The 20,651-nt window shown below is 40.2% G+C and overlaps 1 protein-coding gene across 4 annotated transcripts in view; it reads right to left on the reverse strand.

Annotated features, from left to right (window-relative positions):
- Positions 1 to 201: 201 nt before the first annotated feature.
- The window catches only part of CADPS (calcium dependent secretion activator), a 460,054-nt gene continuing 439,604 nt past the window's right edge, over positions 202 to 20,651 (reverse strand). For all 4 annotated transcript variants that reach the window (XM_054595668.1, XM_054595667.1, XM_054595666.1 and 1 more), the window contains 2 exons: positions 4,531 to 4,635; positions 202 to 1,326 (listed from right to left, as the gene is read on the reverse strand). In XM_054595668.1, the coding sequence (XP_054451643.1) occupies positions 1,147 to 1,326; positions 4,531 to 4,635 (285 nt within the window). In that variant the 3' untranslated portion in view covers positions 202 to 1,146. The remainder of the gene's footprint in view (positions 1,327 to 4,530; positions 4,636 to 20,651) is intronic.

A 20,651-nucleotide genomic window follows, 5' to 3' on the forward strand; every position in this document is an offset into this window, starting at 1 on the left:
AAAAAAAAAAAATGACTCCCTCCCTCCTCTTTCCATCTCTTCCTGTTTCATGTTCCAGTTCTGACTTTCAAAGGAAGCAAAGGAAAAAAGATTAGAAAGCATATTCTTTGGACATTTGAATAGTTATTTATTGAGAAGCCACAGTTTTCCACACTTTCATAACTGTAGGCTTTATATAAGGCAAAAGCAAGATGGATCCACTACTTTACACAGAAAGAAAGAGCTCTGCAGAGGACCCCAGCGTCGTGCAGTTACAGATCCAAGTGCAATGTACATGACAGATATAAAAAACAGTATGGAACAAAATAATTTAAATTATGGTTACAGTCTACTGAAGGAAATATCCATATCTTATTATAAACACATTTATAGTCTAGGGTTGTAATTTAAATATTCAGGTTTTTTTTACATACTTGGTTATTGAAACATAAAAGCAAAATGTAACACGTACTAGGATAAACTTGGACAGAGGACAGTTGCTCTGAACTGTGCTTGATGTTAAGTCACAATAGAATGACCCTTGCTGTGGCAATTAAGAGGATCAGTCCATTGGTATGTAGCCATCGTGTTTTGGCTAACTATAAGGATAAATAAAAGGATGGGTTAACAAGGACACCAGGGGTTCATTTTTTTAGTTTTAGGGGAACAGAGAGAACCAAAAGTTGGTTGTTGGAGGCTTGCCTTTTGTTTCTCAAAAAACAAAGCAGACCTATGTGTCTTAATTAAATTAATTTATTGTACTCATTTAAATAACTGGCATCCATATACGTGAAACAAAGAGGTGAAAGTACTTAGTGTACTAGCCCTCACATCCATTTATTGTCGACACATACACGGCACATTAATGAAGCATCATTTAACTGCTGGTAAAAGGGACACGCCTAGCAGTTGAACTATGTATTCTTCACGATCAGTATTTAAAGAATGGTGCTCCATATTGCTGTAAACATATAGACATGGCTCGGGAAATGGTGGATTTGAAGGTCATTTGCTAATCTTGATACCACAGAGCTAAAATGGAAATTGTATTGATAAACATCTCATGGGCATGGTAGTTGACAGAAAATTCCCTAATGGGGTTAACTAACAGACTAAGGACATGCATTGATTACGGGATCCGTCCCACAGGACGCTGGCCCGAGCGTTCTAATCATCCTCTTCGTCTTCCTCATCACTGTCCTTCATGCTGATGCCCTGCAGGCCTCCACCTTCACTCACCGACGCTGTTGCTTCTTCCACAGTGAGCCGGTTCCGGATGGTTTCGTATGTCTTGCTGTTTAAGGTCGAGTCCAGGACCCCTTGCAATCGGAAGTCCCTGTAGGTTTTCTAAGGAGGGAAAAGATGCAGTGATCAGGGAGATCTCATTTCCATGAAGGGGAAGGAAAGGACGAAAGCAAGTGTGGGTTTGAGAATACCGGCCTTCAGCTAAGTGTCACTTGTTATGCCTGGTCAAATGAAAAGCCATCATGCTCAGATTTCCCTGGCACTGAAAACTGAGATTTCTTGAGTGACAGAAAATGAGAAATTGTGACAGGATAAACTGTATTAGATGAGACAAAGCAAAGAACATAAGCTTGTGTTTATTCAGTTCCATAGAGGGAAACGTTCCATAATTGTTTTGGTTCTTCCTTTGGGTCTGGTTCTTTCTCTTAGGTTATTAGAATATGATAGACAGTATAAGGGGCTCTAAAATATAAATAATGGATCAAGGGATTATGGTATTTTGCGATTCCTGTTGCAGGTTGGTTTTTACTATTTTTGAGGCTCATGACTACATATCCCTCTGTCTTGCTCACGAGACACACATAGGTATGTATGTTGGTATCTGAAACCTATTAAGTGCAGCAACAATTGCGGGGAAGATGGAGTGCTAAAGCCTTATCAGTATGTTGCAGGCATGTGACTCATCTCTCATCTCCTTGGGAGAGAAGTGTGTCTCTTCTGTTCACAACTTTGTGGTCTCAGGGAAGAAATTTGGCTTTTTTTCAAGATGAATGGTTTGGTATTACTGTACCACAGATTCTTTGTTCCTTCAGGCAATTTCTCTCGGATTTCCTTAGGTATCCCATAGACTGTTTTTCTAGAAATCCCTTAGCGTTAATTGAACATGACCAGGAGCATCTGGCTGTTGTCTACTTCATAAAAAATTACATTGAAAGAGGTCTCTCTCTAACCACAACTTTTCTCATCACACTGCATATCATTTCAGCTACCAATTCTCTTGTTTGTTTCTCCTACTGCTGCGAGAAACTCACTACGTGGGCAAGAGAAGGAACGTTGACACTTCAGCACCACTCCCAGTGGGATTTCTATTTCTTTGTCGTTCATCTAAGGTGGTCATTGTGTCACCAGTCACACTGTCAGCCCCTATTGAAGGTCGTGTTGTAATGCCTGCAGAGTTAACTAGTGAATGCAGTCCAGCTGGAAAAGTCCAATCACATAGGGTTATTGATAGGATGACTCCATGTCCACTTCGCCAGGTTATACTCATTGTCCCAGCATGAGTTTTCATAGCACCTGCTTTCCCCCTTAAAAACAATCTGGCTTTGACACTGAATTAAAAGCTTGTCCTAATTATGGATTGAGCGGTAAGCTCTCTTAGGTAGCTACCCGAACTGTGTCTTCACCTTGAGGGGGAAGGCTGGGAGGTTGAATAAATGTAGGTACAGTGTATACCAGATAGCCAGGTAGTTAACTTATTCTGTACTTTTCAATAAGTTGTTCTACTGACACTTAGCATAACTTAATTGCTGCCAGATATGATGAAGGAAAGAAAGGTAGAAAGCATTATTCAAATTCCAGCTGGACCGTATCTTGTTACTTTTTAATCTTCCACCTTGTAATATAAAAGTAGGGGAATATGAAAAGTAATATGAAAGACATTTGTCTCATGTTGGAAGAATGAGTACATGCTGCTGAATAATGAATGATCAGATGAATACATGGAGTGGATGCAGAGGCAGGAAGGAAAGTCAATAATCTTTGGATGTTTTCCTGGGAGGAGGAGACTTTGGGAAATGTACTTTGTAAAGAGGTGGTGAATTCCACCTCATCTCTCTGTGTTGTGGCTCTAGCTAAGCTGGACACACTTTTGACAAAAGCAAAGGGGTTTCTTTGGCAGTGAGGTTTCTATGCCCCTTCCCTGTGGTTCATGTCTGTGGTCATTTTTCTTTTTTTTTTGGCAGAAGGCTAAGAATAAACCTCCCCTCTGACATGTTTTTTTTTCCTTAATAAAATATTGCTAATTCCAACATTCCCAACATGTATCCGGAGATATCAGTAATGGAAAGATATTTTAAAATATTAAAATTAATATCTTCTTTTCATGTCTATTCAGTAAGGGTCAAACAGAAATTCCCCCAAAGAGTATTTATACCCAGAAAATGAAATTCAGGTGGTCAAACAATAATGGCTAGTGAGTTTGCCTTAAGGAACTGAAATAAAAAATGTGAAAATTAGTCTGGGTCCATAGTCTGAATGCATTTCTTTTTTAAAAGCTGCAATACACTGCTGTCTGTAACATTCCCTGGACAGACGTCTTGTGAGATCAAATGCAGATGATAATAATTCTCCTTAATTACACTCAATGGATCAGTAGTTGGTTCAAGTCAGCACTGGGGTAGAAGACACCTTCAATGAAATGGTGCTAATCCGAGGGGGCCTAAGAAATGGGGCAGGGGGGTAAGGTGGGGATAGCAGGAGTAGGAGGGACTTTGGGCAAACTGTTAAGAAATAGAAATTCAGCTACATTTTCTTGTTAAAATATTTTTAAAGAGATTTTGTGCTTTGAATGAGATTTTTGCATACAAATGTTTTAAAACCTGCTATGGAGAAGCATCAAATGGAAACTGAAATGATCAAAAACGTATTTACCTCCTTCTGTGATCTTATTATTTCATGTAAACCACTGAGATTTCACGCTGAAATAATTATCATTAGTCCAAGGCACACACACAAGAACAGGGGAAAAAGCTACTTTCAGGGTATGTTATCTCACCTTTGTGAGCCTTTGCATTGGATTGTGCACGTGCATTGTCAGAGAAATTGCTTCAATTAATTTTGAGAACAATACTGATTTGTATCCTGATCTCAGGACATATTTAGAAATAGCTGGGGGTAAATATTTCTATGAAATCAATTGTGACAAAATTTTATTTAATTAAACCATAAATAAAATTGGTAATTGATGTCATTAGCACAGTGGTTCCAAAAGCCAGCCTTTGAAAGTGTAATGCAAAGGGCACAATGGCCCCTGTGCTATTTTTATACAGCAAATACATAAAATATTCTTCCAGTCTTGATAAAATGTCAAATTCTTTTTAATTAAATTTTCCTTGGATGTATGTCTGAGTAATAAGCTAACTATGCAACCCAAAATGACTTTATAGGTTTTTCTTGCATGATACTGTTGCAGAATCACCTTGTTTTAAATGTAAACTCATATTCTTTGGTTAGGAAGTTCTCCAGCTTGCCAATGTAATGTATTTCAGTAAGCTATTTGCAAAGAAGAATAATTATTTATTCTTTTACCTTTACCATCCTAATTAGTGTTTTCAACTGATAAATGTGAAGCTGTAAGTCCATCCGGTCCGTCAACCAAGTGCAGATCACGTTCATGGAGCTGTTGTACCATTGCTGAAAAAGAGACAAAAGTTTTCCAGCCAATATGTCACGGAGTGTTTATACAGCGGAGAGAGGCAGGCTACATCTGAGTACCCTACTCTGTTCCAAGAGGAAACAAATGGTTAAAGGGAATTTGAGGGCCGAGAGATCATGAACAATTATTGACATAAAATCACAAGATATCAAACCAGCCTAAAAGAGATCAGTTTGGAGTTTGAATCTAAAATACAACTCCTCCACTATAGACATCTCATGTACCATCAGTTCACAAAGATCAATATTTGCTCCCTCTGATTTTCCTTTTTGTTGGTTAATTTTACTCAGTAGAGATTCAAGTCATTGTTTATTTCCTAACGCCATTGTCTCAGGTGCCTAGGAAGATAAGGCCTCTCCTTTGAGCTAATTGATGTCACTTGCTACTTACCTTTTGAAAAATCCAGACCTTGTCTGCTAAGGACAATTCCAAGAATCATGATTAAGAGACTTAAAAATTCAGGGCAAAGCCTATTTTCATTTTTCTTATTAGGGTTTTATATAAAGACAATGAAGGAGGGTTTCTATCTAATGGCCAAATTATACTCTGGGCATCTTATGTGCCCTTATGTTGGCTGTGCAATCTGTTTTAATCTTAACACAAAAAAATTATGGAAGATAAGAGGAAAAAACATGTAGAAATGAGCTCATTTCAAGCTGTTGAAATCATACTTCCCCTTAAGGGGGTTAAATTTTGCTTCTTGTCTGTGAAAAATGCTTGAAGCTGTGTCACTTTAGACTGCCACCCCTGTGGTGCAGGAAGTCTCTGGTGCGGTATAATTTTGCAGTACTGCTCATATATTCATAAATCTCACTCGGAGACATATGAACAGTGTTATGAAGTGTCAGTATGAAAAAAATCTAATCTTTTCAACTTCACCAGGTTTCATTACGCATTGCTGCTTATACCAAACAATTTACAAATAAAATGAAAAGGTGTGGAGGGACCTATATAGTTATTTATAGGGCATCTATATGAACAGGGCACAGAAAAGATGTAAAAAAAACGTGGTTAGAGAATTGAGATGATGCATACTCTCATACTAACCAACACACATATACACACATGCACACACTCACACGCACACACATTGCACACCAGGATTTGAAAAGCATAAATAAAAACATGTTTCTGATGGTAACTCCACCCTTTCTCACCTAAAGATCATCCAAAATCAGTTTATGCCTAACACTCACAGTTTTTCTGAAGCCTTGTTTCTGACTTAATTTCTTCAAAAAAATTAATTTGGGTTTTTACTTGCAAGGTAGAACTGCCAAGTTTCACCTTGCAAGAAACGACAGAGTCGCAGCCATGGCATTCAGAAGCCCTCTTTGAAATCTTTCATTTTAGGCTCCTTCCTCATCAAAGCCAACTGCAGCTCTCCTTGGAGCCCAGCCGCAAACAGAGACCACATACCCCAATCAAGGCAGCACTGCAGCCTCACAGCCAACTTCTGCTCTTTTAAAGATCATGGAGGCGAAACTGTCAGTTTAGGAGCCTTCTGTCCCTCCCCAGGGAGCAGGCAGTGGGGGGTGGGAATTTTTTCCTTGAGATTTGCAGTTCACTCCATGGAGGGGGTTGGTTTGCCAGGTCAAGCTGCTTTAGGCATGGACAGGTTTTCCCCTCTAGGAGTGAGAACATTTTACTGAAACTATTTTTTTGGGGGTAGTGGTTATTGGGGGTGTTTTGGCACCTCCTGCTTTGGGATTCTGGAGCTTGTGCTGTCACTGTATCTGGGTTTGTTACGAAGTGGTTCGGGGACAGGAATATCACTGGGTCACTGGCATTTCTTTAGCCCTACCTTACTCTCAGCAGCTGGGGCCGCTCTTGTGTTCACCCCAGGTGGCAAATTCTACATTTACTGGCTGTACTTGACATGCAACCTGGGGGCTCACATAACCTATTTTGAGAGTTATGAGTAAGCTCCCCTTCTTGCCCCCCAGCTCCTTGGGATGGAAGATGACCTTCGAGGAATCTGTATGATCTCCTGGCCAAACCTACAAGCCCAGGGCCTCATGATGTGTGCATCTCAGGGACACACAAGAGGAATGTGACACCCTGGCTTCTAGGCAGAGGCGGCATTTTGCTTTGGCTGTGACAACAGGCAAACCGGCGCTGGCTTTGATCACTGCCAGCAAGCCTTGTGCAACATGCCTTTTTCTCTTTGCTGAGAGATGTGCCACCTTCCAGGGAAAAAAAAGACCCCCACCCCTGTTTTATATGAGTAGTCCCCATTCTTGCAAATGGCTCCAGAGTAGTAAAACATAAAAACAAAGAGGTAGAACACCATCAGGACTCTTTCTCTGCTGCAGAAAGGGCAAAGGGGTAGGTAACACAGATCACAATGGATCAGTATATCTCACTCACAGATTCCCGCCCCAGGAGAACAAGACAGCCCTGGAACATCCATTCCTCCTGGATCTCACATCTAGCAAAAGAAGTGTAAAAAATGTATGATGCCCCATTGGCTACACATTTAAAGAGGCAAAAGGGAGAAGTCGCTCTTTTCCAAACCTTATGCTCAGGAGACGAAACTGGCGGCACTTTTGGATGCAGCACAGCACTAACTTGGTTTTCCAGAAAGGCGCTTAAAGGCATTTGGATGTCAGAGAAAGCAGGAGTCACTGCCTCCTAGAACTTTAAAATGGTAGAGGTGAAAGGGATCTTTCATATTATTCTTTGTAGAGGAGAAAACAAAGGCCCAGAGAGGTGAAACAACTTGCCCGAGATCACACAGCTAGTGAGCCCAGCTCTCCAGGATTAAGTACTGGATTGAAATAGCTGATCATCTGATCACTCCTCCCTAAGAAGCTCTAATAATAGTGTGCTCTTCATCAGAGCTAATCCTGTGCATCTCTTCCCAACTCCACATTTAGGGTAGCACATTGACAGGCAGAAATAGGCCATGTTGGGAATTTTTACGCCATAGAAATTGGCTAAAACCACAAACAGGGGCATCCTCCCTCCCAGAAAGCCAGTTGTTAAACATTTATCAGCAGACTACTGGGTTTCTGGGTTGTTCCTGTGTTTCCTCATGCAGTTTACAGGGCTTTAATTAGGTTTGCTTTAAGTTGAGATTGATGTTAATACAGCAGATTCAGGATTCTCCAGAAGTAGAAATTAATAAAACAGTTTTAGTTCTCCTCATTTTGTTTTCTCTGTGGTTCTGATATGCCTTTTCCAGAGATATTCTAACACCTGGGCACTGAAATGTTGGTTAAATGTTCTTGAAACCCGTTGGCGTAAAAAAATTGTAAACTGATGACATGTACTACTTTAAGTGTAGTCATGACTCCTTTGCTGCCTGCCATTAATTCAGATATATTAATTGGAAACTTCTTAAGTAAGGTTATCTTAATCCTAAAAAAGCACTGGAGAAATAAAATCCCCAGGACCCTGGACACCTTTAAAGTATGGCTTCTGTGGATAATTCTATAGGGGTTTTATAGTTGGAACCAGAAAGGACGCCCGTCAGAGCGGTGGCCTGTAGGACAATAGGGCCGTTGGAAAGTTGGGGACTTCTCCAGTAGCCACAATCAGTTCTGAAGGCTCTAAGAGGAACTGGAAGGTTGACCTAAAACTTTGTCATTTAATTCTTTCTTCCATTCTATGACGTAGTGATTAAGAGCATAGACCTTACCTGTCTTTTGCCTGGGCATGTGATATTGGATCGGTTACTCACATTCTCAGAGACTCAGGTTCCTGATTAAAAAAATGGGGATTAGCTGGCCTTTCATAGGCTTTTTAGTGGCTAAATGGAATAACATGGGTAAAGCTCCCATCACAGGACATGGTAAGTCTTCAGTAAATGCTGCCTCCACCAACACCACCATCATTCCTATCGCCATCATCTCCCTTCTCTTCTCTCACTCTCACTCCCTCTTTCCCCAAGAATACCAGAAAATGAGGGAAAAAGCAGAGCAAGTGACGGGAAAAGCCTTGTGGTGGAGGAGCAAAAGACCCCTTAGGAAGGATGTCTGGAATTGCATGCATTGGTCTTAAAAGACACTTAGCAAGGTAATTCTGTTGTAAACTTGTTTTGTGTTAGATCATCAACCAAACCTACAAAGCCATCTTACGTGAATAAAGCATAATTTAAATTACACTAACCTAGGTTTAAATATTGAATTAAACAGGATTTAGACAAATAATGAGTGATTTCTCAAACCCTGCATGGATAAGTTATGGCTTCATCTTTGGTTACTTCCTATTGGCTGGGTAAACTCAAGCAAGCTACTTAACACTCTGACTCTTACTTTCATCTTGGGGTTAATACCAGTACCTATTTCACAGAATTACTGTGAGCGTTAAAAGAGATAATTACTTTACATGAAGTGCCTTAGCAGAGTGACTGTCACGTAGTAAGTACTCAATAAAATTTAGCCACTTCTGTTACTATTACACTCAGAGACAGAACAGATAGAAGTACATTCAATTTACAACAAAAGAAATTTTCTTGATTTATATCTAGTAGAAGCTTAGGTAATTAATATGCATATATATTCAAGTCACAGATTCTGCCCTGTAAACACACAAGTGTCATGCAGAGCAATCCTTACACAAAACATATCTCTTCGGCACTATCAGGGTTCACTATAACCAGGATTAGGGTGAAGCAAGTGAAGCAGGATCTTGCACATGCAGGATCGGATACTATCCTTATTTCATATTTTGTTCATCATGGATTTTTGCATTTAAAAATGCTGTGTTAAAATATTATTTTTCTTGATTACTGTATTTCTTGAAACTGAGATGTTTCAAACTTTTGCAGCTGAGAAGTGACTCATGTTCTTCTCCCTAGTCTTTATCCTTGAGTTCACTGTTCCCCTGGAAACTTTATCTCATGGAAAAGCTGAAGGGTTGAGAGATAAGATACATAAGGTCTACCTAACTGGATAATACGGAGTTCACAGAAACTGAGCTTTCCTTTAGATTTGGACAATCCCTTATCAGCAAGAGGGAGCATTACTACTGTGACCACGACCACCTCCACCCAGATGAGTTGGAATGGCAGACCCCCATCCTGACGCTAATTTGATGTCCTAAAGAGACCTTACCGTTAATGATTCACTTGTTTTCAGAGCAAGCCACATGTCACACATGAGTAGCAATGGAATCAAGGAACAGAGGCTGGAAGGAGCTAGAACTGTTCACTGTGCTTCCATACCCAGTAATCATGAGGGTAACTTAACCTTTAACTTATGAAACCCTAGTCAGACCAGACCATTCTATAAGACTTCAGTCTACTGTTTTACACAAAGTACTATTTCACACAAGGTTCCTAACACACACACACACGCACACACACACACACACACACACACACACACACTACAATTAATAAAAATAGCTACCAAGTCATTGAATACTGAGCCCTGACAGTGGCAGATACTATGTAGAACATTCTACAAGCATTACATAATTATCAAACTGACCTCTTAAGGGGTTGACACTATCACAACCCCATAAAAAAGGGGGCATAGATAAGTTAAATAAGTGGACTGTTATTCATCTCAACAACTTAAAAAAGCAATGGATTATTTATATAGAAACAACTCTAGTTCTCAAAGTTTCCTCAGCAAAGTCATTCAGCCCAGAACTTCTCAAAGAATAAGTGTGTGGGTAGGTGAGTGCTGTAGAACATGTCTCAAAGCCTGAGTTTGGTGGTGTTGAAAAGATTCTACTTTTTATGGGCTTAGAAAGTTGCTAAGCCCAGTGTGGGGAGTTAAGGGGGTTCCCATGGAAAACCACTCAAGTGTTAAAGAACTGATGGCTGAGAATCAACTATTACAGACCCTTAAGGGACATGATTAGAAAAGGTTGGGTGGGGATGAGGGATGCCAGTTGTTTTGTAGTTAGAGTCAATATATTTTTTCTCCTCTGTAGCCCTGCCTGACTTTGTATTTTCTTTTAGGTTGGTAACTCAGCAATTGCTACTGGGACAAAGTGAGAAAATTCTCACTGTGGGCACTTTGAGTTTTCAAGAAGAAATGCAATTAGAGCAGTTGCCTCTATCACAATGGATTGAATTTGCCTAATGGAGTTTTTGAGATAAAAAGTTCTATCATTGATCAAAATTTCAGTTCTGAAATTATACATCATAAGCTTTAAAATTGTCAGTGAATAGGGAGAGAAAAATAGCAGAGCCTTGAGAAAATTCAGTATCACATAAAATTAAAGAAGATGCCATAAGGGTGTACTGTAAGAGAAACGATTTTATACAATCTAATGAAAATAGCCTGGTACAAACTCAGTTCTTTCTGTGTTGCTTTTTTCTTTAAAGAAAAAATTCTTTAAAGTGAGGCATGCATTCCATAGCGTAACACTTTTAGGAAAACACACGCATCTATACACACACTCTCATGGCCCATGCTTATAACTGAGGGCAGCATTTAGCCCAGTATCATAAACATGAGCTCTTTTAGAAATTATGATATTTGTCCTAAGGACAGATAATCATACCATGAGCTCATACCTTTATTGATTAAAAACTTGACTCACTCCAATATATCTTAAGCGTGAATGCGTTGAAATTCACAAAGATATAAGTTCTATTGTTAGTTCATTTCTAAATATGTATTCCCTTTGAAACTGGCTTGTTTAAGGCATATGGGCCAGGCAGGCCAAGCACTAAATGCCTGGGTAGTTCAAGTCTAAACTCTTAAACCGTTGAGTCTTTATTATCACCTGTAGTCTCACTTCACAGATGAGGAAACTGAGACTCAGAGAAGTAAAGTGTTTAGCAGCCAGCAAGAAATAGAGGCTGGACTCAAAAGCTGAGAGGCAGTGCAGCCTAGTGGCTAAAAGAATGGACTTGAACTAGGACTCTCCTGTTTTGTTTGAACCTTCCTAAAACCCTTAACCTCTCTGTGCCTCACTTTTCTTATCTGTTAAATGGGATTAATTAAAAACTACTTAGGGTTCTTGTAGGGATTAAATAATATTTGTGGAGTGTTTACAACAGCACCAGGTATATACCAAGTGTTAGCTGTATTTATCTGAACCATGCTATCTTACCTTGCTTCACAAATAAGAAAACACATCTTCTGAAGTATGAGTTATTCAGGGTTGTGCAAAGCTTTGAGCAGCTTCTATTCTTCTGAAAATGTCTGAGCAAACAGGTCATTTGTAACCTCTTAGTGTTCAACCTGTAAGTCTGGACTAAAGAAACACAGTGAATGCTGGAGGGTTTTTATCTTTTCTTTGGAAAGTACCCTTTCTCCAACTCAGCACAGCCACACATCTGAGAAATTACCTCATCACCTTGCCTAGAGTGTGTAATGAGGAAAGGACATTTTGTTTGTTGGCAAGGAGTCAAAGAGGAAGATAATACTTTGACCACACCCGTGTGACTAAGTTCTTCACTTTGCTTTTTGTGACTAAAGTGGGTTATAATTAGGAAAAAACCCCACAACCTATTTAAATTGCTCTATTGAAATACTGTAACGCAATCTTTTATGTTTGAAGCTTTCAGTACATATTTCTTCCTTACAATTTGGGTAATTTAAGAGCATGTGAAAAGCACCATCCAGGTTTTTTTTTACACTACTATCAAAGCACCGTAGCTTCGTTAACCCGAAATGCAATTCGACAGCCGTGTCTCTCAGGTCTAAGGACTGCCAGGGTTTCGCTGCATCAGTGTTCTAATTCAGACTCGGAGAGGGTGTGATCGGGGAACCTGGGCATGTTCAAGTCGTCTATACCAAACGGGAAAAGCGCTTGAGGAGTGCAGGCAAGTTTCAGGATTTGTCAAAGCTTCCCGAAGGATTTCTCTAAAAGGGTCTATCATCTGAACACTTTTATTTTAAAAATGGGTACACAGTTGAAAGATGCAGTCTTCTGCCTTATTTGAGTTACTAAAAGAACTGCTCCTAGGAACGGGTATTTCCCAGTCACAGCTTCAGGACGCTCAGCTAGGCGCTCAGACACCAAAATCAGAGGATAGAGATAATCAGAATGACTCTCTAGGCTGTCCCAAATATTCTTTACAGTTGAGGGAGTCCCCCCACCCCAAATCTATAATTCTTTGGGTGTCTAAAACCCCATTTCTGTGGCTCTTCAAGGTCCTAAACTCTGGATTGCATCCCCTGAAGGTCATGCCATCCAGACCGTTGGAGAAGGCAGGGGACCCTTGTTGAAAACTCCTGTCCCAGAGACCGGGATGGTTATCTATAACCTGGCGCTGAGACTATTCAGTTATGCGTTTGTCTTTAGCTTCTTCTTCTAAGGAAGAGAGTGTGCTAACAAAAAATAACTTTTTAAAACTTTATTTAAATTGTTACTGCCTAATACTTTTGCTTCTTCTGTAGGAACATGTATAGACTTTAGCATTTGGGAGCAATGTTATTTGATCCTCCTTAATACTTTAATATTCTTTTATTAAAATAAGTAGTTATTCAATACGAATTGCAACTCTCTAAGTCTGAAATGTGGAGAAACATCAAACAACAAGTGTCTTTAGTATTGAGATTTCATATGATTGATCAAAATGATGAATCCACACCTGATTCTTGAGGTAATATGCTGCAGTATTCTAACCCATGTTGGTCTATCACTATGAGTTGCCTATGGAAAAATATAAGGGAAGTAACAATACTAAAGGACACATTCTGAAAGCAAATCAAGCAGGAGAGTTTACTTCAAAGCTAAGCTCATGGGAGTCTCTCTCTAGAAGACACATTCTTTGTTTTTTAAAATGGTTTGATTAACTTGTTGGCAATCTCTATAAGCTATCCAAGCGAACCAAAGCCAGACTAGAAATGAGTCTGTTGCTTCTGCATCAATCAGGCTGTCTGAAACCCAACAAGTCCTAAATTCCCTTGTGTCCTGTCCACCCCCTGTTTCAATATGGTGAGTGATTACCTGCAAGGAGATGTGATGGTCTCTGAAATGCCTTCTTTCGCAATACTTTCCAGTAGATATTGCTGTAAACAGTGTACCATCTCTCAACGATTAAAACTAAGTCAAAAGTCAACTCATAGATATTTACCTAAGGACAGGAAGGCAATAATATTTTCCTAAAGCGGAAGCACTAATGTGAATTTTCAGTTGTGAATGCTATATCAACTCAAATGCTGATACCACTCTCCCACCATTTCCACAACCAAAGTAAGTTCTTATAAGAAGATGGAGATTCAGTTTTTGAGTACTGTTGCAAAAGAAATTGAAAGCAGGATCCTGAAGAGATATTTGCACATTCATGTTCACAGTGGCATTATTTATAATAGCCACAAGGCAGAAGCAACCTAAGTGTCCATTGGCAGATGGAAAGATAAACAAAAAGTGAAATGTACACACAATGGAATATTATTCAGCCTTAAAAAGGAAGAAAATAATGTCATATGCTACAACATGGCGTAATCTTGAGAATAGTATGCCAATGAACAAAAGACAAATATAGAATAATTCCACTTATATGAGGCATCTGGAATAGTCAAATTTACAGAAACAGAAAATAAAAATGTGGTTGCCAGGGCCTAGGGAGGGGAACATGGGGAGTTATTGTTGAATGGGTATAAAGTTTCAGTTTTGCAAGATGAAAATAGTTCTGGACATTGATTGCACAACAATGTAAATATACTTAACACTACTGAAGCTTGTGCTTTGAAATGGTTAACATGTTAAATTTTATGTTTATTTTACTACAGTTAAAAAAGATGGGAAATGAAAAATCACCTCCCATACTAGAAAGGAAATTTTCCTTAAGAAAGCTTGGTTATATAGCAATGTACATATTCTAATCTGGAAACACAACCGTGTTTCACAAAATGCCAAAACAGTCTTTGTAAGATGAACATAGGCATTTTCTTTAATAGCAAGACTGATACAATTTCTTAGGGCCGAATTTTCAGACTGAAGAACAAAGAACAAATCTGGTAGCATTTGCTCAGTCATTTATTTGGTTTATTTAAAACATGCCACAGGGCCAGCATTTCTAAATCTGTGAAATAGAATTAAATGAAGTCCAGAGATGAAGACTGAGAATCCTCATAGAGAATTAGGTCCAAACAACAAAAGAGGATGCATTTCTCACACTGTGCGACACGTTACCTCATGCTTTCATGGAAACTCCCCTTCCTGGCCCCAGCCCCTGTTTTTCCAAGCACAGATTTGATTGGGTAGCCCTCAGTCCTGAGACCCTTGTTTCTCTGCCCAAAAGAGCAGCAGCTCCCCACCCAGAATCATTCCTACTACCACAGATTTATTCAGGTTTGGAAAATGTGTTCAGGAAGCCCTTATTTTAGGAAACAATTAAGTAGAATTAGGCTAATAAGGCAAGGCAGGCAAAGCTTTTGCCCTTTGCTGAGAAATAACTCCTACGTGGAACAGTTATACTAATAAAAATCAAGTATTTCTTAAATGCCTCGAAATGATCTTTGCACCCAGCTCGGCAATTAACACTGCCCCACTGAGGAGCATTTACTCCCCAGGCTAAGGGGGATTAATCTCCATGTTCACTTCACCAATGTCTTCCTTCGGGGGGAAAATGCAGAATGAGGCTTTGGGCCGGGAAACAGAATTTCTGCAAGTGGGAATTTCACAGGAGGCTTAATTCCCTTGTCATCTCAGAGGGTGGCAAAGTTCACAGGAAGGGCTGGGCGCTCCCTGCCAGGCCCAAACAAAGGCCCAGGCTAAGGATTTTCTTAGGCCTACCTGTTCTTGACCTTGAGGAAGGATAGAAAGGTCTTTCTTCAGATGGTCGTTGTTTAATGAGGGGATTTTCTCCACCAGCCTCTACCACACTCTCCTCCTCATAGTAGTTATTCATGGGCCTTCGTCTGGGCCAGCAGCAACAGATCTGCCACCTCCAAACCTGGGCAAGAAGTGACCGTTGGGCAAAAGGGGGCAAAGACTCTCCTGTCTGACATTTTGTCTCCTTGACAACACCCCAGCTGGTGGCCCGAGGAACAGACTTAATTTCTTTTCTAATTTCTTTTCATTCTCTGCCCACCCTCCCCACCCCATACGTCTTTCCCCCTCTCTCTAAACGCAAACGTACAACATCCAACATAAAGTTGCCGAAATAGCAATGTTGTCTCTGAATATATAAATTGCAAAAATTGATATGAATAAATCTGCAAGTAGCACACTGATTGTGGCACATTTTATCAAAAAACGGCGCTCGGGTGCCTGGTGGCTGGGGAGGGGGGTGGTGTCATTACACATACAGAAAAACATCTGCAAACTCCCAGTTTCTTTACTTAGAACTGAATGGAGGCATGACCTCCTGTTCCTTGCCATGAACTCTGAGTTCACACTCATATTTTACATGTTACAGGAAGCCACAGCTCGCCCCAGGGGTGCTGCAAACAGACACGCAGAAGCCAGATGCAGCCCCCTCCCCTCGCTCCTTAATGCACCTGAAGAAGCCGGCAACTCGACATTCAAAAGCTGACATGCTCGCAGCTTAAGGTCACTTCAGATTTTGTTAAGAGGAGGACAAAACCAGGAATGCTTCTAGGGCTGGGCTGTCAGCGGGGAGGCGGAGGGATTACAAGAAACCTGTGACTCTGCCTCTTTCTGCCTTTGCTGGTAGTTTTTTTGTGTGTGAACAAGTGCCATACAACAGATTGAGCCTCGTATAAAGGCCTGAGACTGTGCAAGGGCTCCCCGCTGGGCCTCAGCTGTGCTTGCAATTAGCAATAGGCACGGAGTGATTATTGTTGGGGTAGTGGATGGCAATGCGAAGTGACAAGTTTTATGGGGGAAGTTGGGAGTGGGGATGCTCTGCAAGTTTCTCTTTCTTTCTCTTTTCTTTCTTTTTTTCTTGTTCTGTAAAACCCCTTCCTTGGTAGGCTGTAACCTCCTACTTCATTGAAAGCTATTTTTCCCCCCCTCGTCATTCAAAAGAGCCTTAACAAAATTGTTGAAAGAATATTTTTCTCGGTGCTTTAGAATGCGGGTTTTCTAGGTCAGAGCTTCCTTGCTGCCCCATTTAATGTCAGAAATACCCATTTGCCTCAAATTAGCGGAGATTTTGGAGCTAAGGGCAGGAGATTAAGCATACAAAATTACTCAGCAGGTGACGGTGGGGTGGATTTGGGGGTTGAGAAGTCTTTAAAACTGACTACAAGACATTATATACTTCTGACAAAAGAACATAGTAATCCTACCTGCTTGCTTTAACCACTGTTGTTTGCCTATTATTATGTGCTTTAATGCTCATGAGAGCAAAACTATCGCTGATACTACTCAATTACCATAGTAACTCACACCAGTGACCTCTTATCGCAGGGCTCCCAGCCCAGCTGAACCAATCCAAAGAGTTTGTGTCTTTTTATTTATTTAAACAGTGACATAAACTTGGACTGGAAAGCCCCAGAGAGAGGCTGCTCCTCTCTTTGTCCAGCATAATAACTTGTTTTGAAATTTTGAGTAAGGGCCTTTTGCTTTTAGAATCCAAGGTGGTTCTGAAATTTGTGGATTCCAGGCTGTGGGACATCTTCAAAAACGTTACGAAGACACAGAACAATGCCCACTAAACAGCAAAGAGCATATGTGTATCAAAGGCCAGCGGCCTCCCATCTGTGGGCAAAGGCTTGTACCCCCTAGAGCCTTCAGTTACCACCTCCAAAGTTGGGGAGGAGGAAAATTGACTATTTTATAGTATCAGTTGGGCTAAAGGCAGACAGGGCAAGACTACCCAGAGAGATTTGGTTGCAAGTTTTTAAAAGGAAATAAAAGTAACACCAGTGTAAACTTTTCCACCTTTGCATCTTTAACTGGCCTGTGAATGTATATGCGAAGACATATAGGCATACTGTATACTGCGTCTGAATAGTATTGGCGATTCAGAGTCATGGAATTATATTAACATATTAAATGCTCTGAGAAGTCCCACAGTAAAACAAAACAAAACAACAACAAAAAAACCCCCTCCACTTAACTTAGCTTTATATTTCTCAAATGTACTTGACTAAAAAATCACTTTTCCTGAACTACCTATTAATATCTCTAGGGTACTTACATTGCATTGAATGCACCTTTGAAAAAAATTTCCATAGTGACATTAATAATAAGAATTAGCAATAATAATGCATTAAATAAAATAAAAATTAGCAACAAAAATAATGAGTAAACATTTAGTGAGCACTTTTGTGTCTGGCACTGTTCTAAGCAGTTCATATAAACTCGAATTCTCCTAACAACTCCAAGATGTAGGTACTTTTTAAATCCCATTTTACATTTCTATAGTATATAATTTTTATATTAATTTGTTTTATATGAAAATGAGAGAAAGTGAAACATAGTAAGCTATATGTAAAAAACTGGCTTTTAATTTTCATTGTATTTTTCCTGCTCATGACTCTCCAGATATCCTGAAGCCTATGGGCTCCTTAAATAACTAATTTTTTTCCTATAGCTCCATGCCCTATTTAATATCAAGTTAAGTGAGGAGTGAGGCATGACTTCCTGAAAAATCCTTCCACTACTGAAGTTAAGGTACCCAAAAAGCAAAATATACCTTTGCCTTCTATCTCTTTTGATCAGTCTCCAAAGCCCTGCTGTTCTGAAAGAAAGAATCCAATTTAGGTAACAAAATTAGATCTTACTTGCCTGTACACAATTTGACTTCTGAAGCTGCTGGACATCTAAGTAATCGAATAAAAATATAACTAGTGGTCAAACCCTGAATGAACCAGGGAACATAGGCCCAACACCAGCTGTTCTAATGCTCCCTGGCTGATCAGCAGGACCCATTGCAGAAAATCAGGATGGACCTGGGTTTGCTGTGACTTCTGTTAAATAGACAAGTTTTTGTAGCAAATGTCAGAGGCTGACCCCTACCTTTCAGTGAGTGAACTGGGGAACTATGATATTTAAGAGAAAAGAAACAGCTCTCTTATGTATCTGGATTTTCTCAGTTCAGAGTATTTCTCTCTCCAAGAGACATAAATAATGAGCGCAATGTGATTAAGCCCCAATCAGCTTCTGACCAGGCCTTGTCTGCCACCTGGGTTGCCCAGGGCAGGTGTGTAGTTTGGGAATTAACAAATTGACCATGGTTAACAATACCTTTTCCTGGGGCCTATTTTTCTCTGATATGTTGGGGATTTAGCTCTAGGCTTCCCTGTGCATTGAGAAAATGGACCCCCATGCCTCTCGCCTCTGTCCTCTCAAAGGAACCTACTGTTTTGAGAAAATGTGTAGTTACAACCCAAATTCACACTTTTAAATAATCTCAATCACTTTAAGGTCAATTATGTTGAAAACAAAATTCCACTTTTGGTGGCACATACTACCACCTATTATCCATGAGAGGAGTGTGAATAATTTATCTGAAAAATATTCTCTGATATGCTTTCAAGGACTTCAGAAGTAGGAGAAGGACTCATCCTAGGAACTGAACTCAGTTATTCACGAACAGCATCTGCCCACCGTCTGATTGCTTCTTAGGTACAGGAACTGCCTTCAGAGTTAACTGCATTAATTCACAAGCAGATTGACGTAAGCAACTGAAAAATAAATTTGCATATCATATAGAAATCATACTCTAAAATAAGGATTGTAACTCATACACAGAACGGAAAGACAAAATGGAATGCCAACTTTGTCTTTTTAAAACAGTGTTGGTTAATTACATTAGGGCTAATTTCATAATTTGCACATATTAAACTTTCTACAGTCATGAGTAATGAGAGTTTTGTCAGTTGAAGCTGAAATTTTTATGCAGGAAAATTCACCTTGACTTCAGGGAGTTGTTTTCCTGGCCAAGGTTGTTTTAATCATAACTCTCAATATTAAAAAAAAAATACAACGCCATGTGTCATTCACATAATTTCCATGTTACTACATGGAAAATGCTCAGGTAAATAGATAAATGCTTTAGGTCAAAACACCCAGCTAGTTTCCAAGCAGATGGTGAAAGGACATGATTATACTATTCAGCTGTCTAGAGCTCCCAAATTTCAAGGCAAAAAAGCCAACAACTCTAACTGGGTCCACTATAAAATTAAAAAGTCCTCTAAGCACCTTAACATTAGATCTATGTCAACATGGTCAGCCTGGGCTCTATGGGGAATGCTTTCTCATAAGGGAAGGGTATGATCTCTTTAGGAGCCAGAGCTGGTATTGAGTGGTTTTCAAAAAGCAGTCAACAAAGAAGTCTTGAGTGCAGGCACGATATTCAGATGAGGGCCCAGGAGATGAAAGAGAATGTTGGGTATCAACAGAGAAGGCGGAATGGCCTGAAGGCAGGAGAAAGATGGAAAACCATGGGCAGGGCAGGATAGCACAGGGGACTGGCCAGGCTTCTCAAACTCCTTGAGGAAATATTTGGGGAAGCATAGCGATCTTCCCTTTAAAGGAGGCTGGAAAACAAGTTCTGATTCTCTGGGGCTCAGGGCTGAGGAAAATAAAGAGGGAAGTACTGCCTTTGAAAAGTTAACATGTGTTTCCCCATGTACAGCTGGGATCTACCTCCCAATGGAGCCCTTTCCTCTTGCTTTATTTTTAATCTCTGGGAACTGTCTTCCTTTCTTACTACTTCTCACTGCGTCTATTTTTTTTCTTTTTCTGGGAGGGAAAAAAAACACCCCACATTCACCAGATCGCTTACCCAAACCTCATCCTGGGGAGCCCGCCACCCCTTCTCTGGAAAGGGCATGAACCACAGACCACTGTTCTTACACAAGGCACACTTCGACCTTGCTGCGTGCCCTCCATATCTACAGATGGTTTTGGGTCCACCAGCCAGGATGTGAGAAGTGTGTGTCAGGTGCCCAGCGGAAGCACTAGCCAGGTCTAGGACCTGAACACAGAGAGTTAAACCGTAAATTAGTCATGAGTTAATAGTTGCCACAGGATTGCCCTGCCCTGCCCTGAATGCTTCCCTGTCCACAAGCCTCCCGTCCCCTCTTCTCACTCCCCCTTTTCTGAGGCGACAGAATAAGAAATTAAACACTTGTGGGTTCATTCGAAAGAGTGAATGAAATTGAATAAGCTCTCAGTACTTGAGGCACACAGCGAGCGCCTGAATGGGGCAAACCTCCTA

Source organism: Pteronotus mesoamericanus, unplaced genomic scaffold (genome assembly GCF_021234165.1).
Source record: "Pteronotus mesoamericanus isolate MK-2021 breed Mesoamerican mustached bat unplaced genomic scaffold, CSHL_Meso_final scaffold_54, whole genome shotgun sequence".
NCBI lineage: Eukaryota > Metazoa > Chordata > Mammalia > Chiroptera > Mormoopidae > Pteronotus > Pteronotus mesoamericanus.